The sequence below is a fragment of the Galeopterus variegatus genome, unplaced genomic scaffold (genome assembly GCF_000696425.1).
Source record: "Galeopterus variegatus unplaced genomic scaffold, G_variegatus-3.0.2 Scaffold10831, whole genome shotgun sequence".
In the NCBI taxonomy this organism is placed as follows: Eukaryota; Metazoa; Chordata; class Mammalia; order Dermoptera; family Cynocephalidae; genus Galeopterus; species Galeopterus variegatus.
Window position 1 is genome coordinate 41,090 of NW_007736942.1, and position 5,285 is coordinate 46,374.

Sequence of the window (5,285 nt, forward strand, 5' to 3'; positions counted from 1 at the left end):
AAAAAAAAAAAAAAAAAAAAAAAAAAAAAAAAAAAAAAAAAAAAAAGAATATGGTTATAATGAAGGCAAGATCCTCTGGCCTTGATGTTTCACTCTTGAGTCAGAAGAGCTCATCTCAAATGAGTAGGATGCCAAGAACGGTGGGCACCATGACCTCTAGCCAAGTTGTAATCCAAGCTACTCCAGAAGATCTGGCTGAAAGAGCAAGAAAATCCCAAATACTTAGGTGTTTTGATTAATGTGGTGAGAAGGGGCAGAAGTACTGGACATTGGTGTGGGAGCTCATAAAGCAGGGAAATGAGCTTCTTCCCTGCATCAAATCCCAGTGTGCCTGGGACATCCTCTTCCTCCCAAGAGCTCAGTCTCCCCAGATATAAAGTATAAAGAGTGCACAAATTCCTTAAATATCACTGACTTAGCTGGGTTCTAAGTATGAAGCTGGGTTCTGTGAAGGTTGCCCTGGCATATCTGTGAGCCTGGGAAAGAACCACTCCCGTACGCTGAACAGCAGTGAGGTAGAGCAGAGCTTCAGGTGTAGACAGATGACCACTTAATGTTATACGCAGCTGACTTCAGGGAAGAAAGGACCACTTCTCCTCCTTCTTTCTCCTCCCCACTAAGCATCTGTTCCAACTAGAAGGCAGAAAGGGAATGGGAAAGGGAGATAGGAAAGGAAAGGGGATGTTAGGGAAGGAGATATTGGGAAGGGAATGGAAGGGAAGGGAAGAGAAAATCAAAAGAAAAAGGGAATGAGTGGTAAATAGGGAAGGGAGAATAAGGGTGCTTTCTAGGATAATTTGGGTGGCTAAAAAGTGGCAAAGTGGGTTTAGCCCTTCCAAAAAATGGATGTGTTACTGCTTTTATTCTCTCTGTAGATGAGCAGTCACCCCCATTATATAAAGGACAGGGATTGTGCCTCTTCCTTTTTCAAATCTCAGGATGTGCTGTTGATATGAAGGTGGTGTTGGAACCGCCAAGGAATATTATGGTCTCATGGTCAGATACCAAACTGTCACATTGGACCTGTGGTGGCAAAAGAGCAGAGCATATGAGGAGAGGCTAGAAGAGACATGATCAGATAGTTGAGAAGAATAGAGAACATACAGGTTCCATCATCCAAGTGTGGGAGCAGAGTTAAAGCAGTCGGCACAGGTGAAGAGTACAGATTGAGCCCAGGAAGACCAAGAAAGAGCAATGCTCTCAGGGGCCAGGATCCCTGATGGCTGGGAATGACAGGGATCGCAGGGTAATGTTGACACCACAGGTATGAGTTATTCAGGAAGAATATGTACACTAGAGTTCAGGGATGTGACTCCAGGTGTGTGGAAAGTCCAGGCTCAGAGCGCCGGAGATAGGGATCCAAGTTTATTAAGGGGTCACTCTAACCCTAGTGTCTCCAAGTTGAAGAGACTGAGCCTAACTTAGCTCCCATTCACTGAGCCTTGTCAGGCACTGTGTTAGATAAGTTATATGTACTATCTGATTTAATCCTTATACTGCCATGACATAAGAACTGTTTTGTCTTTTGCTTAAGAAGGACATGACTTGGAGAAGCTAAGTAACTTGTTTAGCTAGTAAGCGACAATCCCAGGATTGACCCCAAGTGTGACTAACTCTAATGTCCATGACCTCAGCTGCCCCACCGTAGCACCTGTGTAGACCTAATCTAGCACCAGGGGTGACGCTCCAGTGAGCTGATCCTCCTAGGAGACAAAGAGGCATCTGAAATATGGAGCCCAGAGCTTGCCTTTCTAACTTCATCAGGGAGCATAAACCTCCACCTGGGAATAAGGCTCTCATTCCTGCTCACTCGCCTCTCTCATGCTCATCTACTTTTTACCTTCCTTTTTACCTTGGCTGATTTAGGCTGTCTACCAGAAAGCCCTCTTCTCAACAGTGCACCTGCTCAACAATGTCTGGACTGCTCTCCCACACCCTTTTTCTCCCTGCCTACCCTGACATCTCAGACTGTCCTACAATTACTTTGGCCTCAGATTTTAGAACCACGCTTTGTTAAAGCAGGAGAGGGGAAGAGAGCTCCAGAGATCTTATGCCAAAAGCCCCTTGCACATGAGAACACTGACCTCCACCAAGGTGTGGTGAGCTGGCTGAGAGGTGGTGGCACAGCCAGGAATAGAACCCAAATCTCTCAAGTCTCACAGACCCCTTCAGGACTCTCCACCATATTCTGTGCCAGGAGGCTGAGGATGATCCCCACACCATTCTTCATTCAAAAGAAAACCAATTGTCCCGTGTCCACCTCATCTTCCTGGGGGATATTTCTTACCCAGAGTACAGAATGAAGCGAAGTAGAGTGTGTCATTCTTGCTGCTCACAGGATTGCTGGCTTGGCAGGTGTAAAACTTGGAGTAGTTTTGTTTTGTAGAGGTAACTTCAAGCACACTGTTCTGGAGCCCCTTTGGAAAGGGCCCTGAGTCCCCATACCACGTGTAGTTTACAGACTGGTCCAGTACCTTACATGATAGTTTCAGATAACAGTTGTTCTCTGTTTCCTCTGTCTTCTCAATTTTTATTTGAGGCTTGGGTACAGGGTCTGAAGATGAAGAGGATGTTATAAGATGAGGCAATGGACTTATGCATTTATGAGGCATTTACACTGCTTGACTGTAGCCAACAAAGTACAAAAGGAACCAGGGAGGGGCCCCTGAATGACAAGGAGGCAGAATCATAGAAAAGAGAAGCCCACAGAGGAAGCCACTGAGCAGCTTCAACCTCAGGAGGCTTCAGCCCACAAGAGCTACTTCTTGGAGGTAATGCTAAGCTAGAACCAGGAGGGGGAGCCAGAGTCCATTACACGCCCCCAGAAACAAAATGGGGCTATGACCATCTGTGAACCAGAAAGAACAATCCAGTGTCAGCCAAGAGATCAGTTGGGTCAGACTTGGTATCCCACCTTTGCAATGCTCAGGGCCCCTTCTCTAGAAATGCTCCACAGCTGGCACCTTGGTCAGTCAATTCACTCAAGAACTTTCAGGCTCTGATTCAGCAAGAGTCCCAAGGTTAGAGGTACTGGCTTGACGGCAAAGCCTTTTCCACAACCACCCAATGGAAAGTCCAGACTCCTGGACACTGGCAGAGCTACAGAGAAGAACCTCATGTAACCCCTGCACATGTCAGTAGTGATGAACAGCACTGGTCTGTTATAACTTTGGTATCTCAGTGCCTGCCATAGTGCCTGCCACATAGCAGGTATTCTATGAATATCTGACTAAAGAATGATGAATGAATGTTATGAGATGGAAATGACAAAACACTAGCTTTGAAGTGAGACCAGCCTGAGTCCTGAACTTGACTTTGGTGGAGTGACATTAGGCAAAGTAGCTAACACTTCTGAACTCATCTGTAGAATGACTCTACCTCATAGCACAATGTTAGTAAGATAAAATGGCATTGTCTATGGAGAAGTACTTTTTGCAGAGTGTAAGTATTGCATACATGCTAGAGGTCACATTGTCATCACTGCTGTTGTCCTGCTGTCAGATGGGGTGAGAGATAATCCCAGTATCTGGTTCTTCCTTGGCTAAGGCTGGTTTACCTAAAATCCTCTGAAATCTCTGCATTCTGGTCAAGGGCAAGACTCCTGCAGAATCTGTGTAGCTCAGACCCCATGGGATTAAAATGTGGCAGAAAGTTTACCAGATCAGAGCTTGCCTCTGGGTTGTATGTGTGGAAGGACTACAGAAGCACCACCAATCTAGCCTTCTGAACTTTAGTTCCATCTCCTTCGTGAAGCTCTCTTAGATTGCTGAACTCCCCTTACACACTTTAATTGAGAGATTTTTATATCGGTTTTCACCATTTCCTGTGTTCTATCCTATGTGTAAGACGTGAGTCTTACACTTCTGCAATACCCATGGTGATCAGCACAATACTGGACACTCTGTGGATGGGATTTATTGAGCCAGCTAGGGTGGTTGGGCTCTAAGATGCCCCCTTCGAACTATCAGAAGTACCTGGTCTGGACTGAAGAACAGTCCTTCTGTTAATCACATCCTGGAGATCTTACACTCAGGAAGGGTGTGCTGAAACCAAGCTAGCTTGTGAATTTTTAGGTATTCAGAAATTTTACAACCTGGTTGTAAAACCATTAGTACATTGGAATTGACTATGGTAGGAGTATTTATACAACAGCAATTACAAAGTTGGTAAATAATATAAATAGGGATTTTCTTTTCTTTTTTAGTTTCAGACAGCTAGTTTATCAGAACACCACTGTAAAAGACTTTGAATCTTCCTGTCCCCAGGATCTCCTGAATTTTCAGACATAGAGGAAGTGAGTGAGAAAAGGGCTTTGGCCTCTTAGCAGGGGACTATCTGGCTGGTGGGGCCTGGATTTCTCTAACACTCTTCCTTTGCATTGTGTTAGCATTTTAAAACTGTTTCACTTGCATTATCTACTTTGGTCTTCATAACACCCTAAAAGGTGTATATAATTATCCTTATAATATGTGTGAACACCTCTCTTGGATATCTTCCTACCCCAACCCATGGAGGCCTCCCCATGAAACCATGTTTCTGCTTTATAACCTCATGCTTTTGGCCAATGTTTCGATCAGATACACATGCCTGAACTAAGTTTTAGATTTCTTGGAGAATTTAAGCTCAGAGGTACAAAAATCTAAGCTTTGAGAGATCAGTCATGTAAATAGCAGGAATCCACAGGCACAGTTTAGATTCCTGAGGCTGGGGACTCTGGACTGGCCCTGGTTCTGTCTTCCTCCCCTTCAGCCCTTCCTGACTCTTCTAAACTCCTTGAATTGCTTTAAATAGTTCTAGTTTCTTAAAATAAATTTTTCTTCTTTTTTTATTTCCTTTGGTAAAGGTACATTGAATTTGTTTCTGTTGCTTGCTAGCTAAAGAATCTTACTAATATGGAAACATAGGTGCTAAGATGTTTCTCCAAGATCATACAGCTGGCATGGGACTGACCAGAGTTTTGAACCCAGGTCTGGTCTGTGTGCTTCCAAGTGCAGTGCTCTAGTCCTCATTCCAAAGGCACTGGTTAGGCCGAAAGTTTTTGTCCCACTCATTCTCAAAGGTAAAAACCCTTATTAAAGGGCCGGCCCGTGGCTCACTCGGGAGAGTGCGGTGCTGATAACACTAAGGCCCTGGGTTCGGATCCTATATAGGGATGGCCGGTTTGCTCACTGGCTGAGCGTGGTGCTGACAACACCAAGCCAAGGGTTGAGATCCCCTTACCGGTCATCTTTAAAAAAAAAAAAAAAAAAAACCCTTATTAATAGCTCCTACCCCATCCTTTATCT

The 5,285-nt window shown here is 44.6% G+C and overlaps 1 protein-coding gene across 1 annotated transcript in view; it reads right to left on the reverse strand.

Annotated features, from left to right (window-relative positions):
- Positions 1 to 51: 51 nt before the first annotated feature.
- The window catches only part of LOC103610260 (CD48 antigen-like), an 8,352-nt gene continuing 3,118 nt past the window's right edge, over positions 52 to 5,285 (reverse strand). The window contains exons 2-3 of the mRNA XM_008594463.1: positions 2,288 to 2,554; positions 52 to 195 (exon numbers count right to left, since the gene is read on the reverse strand). Coding sequence (XP_008592685.1) covers positions 116 to 195; positions 2,288 to 2,554 — 347 coding nt within the window. The 3' untranslated portion in view covers positions 52 to 115. The remainder of the gene's footprint in view (positions 196 to 2,287; positions 2,555 to 5,285) is intronic.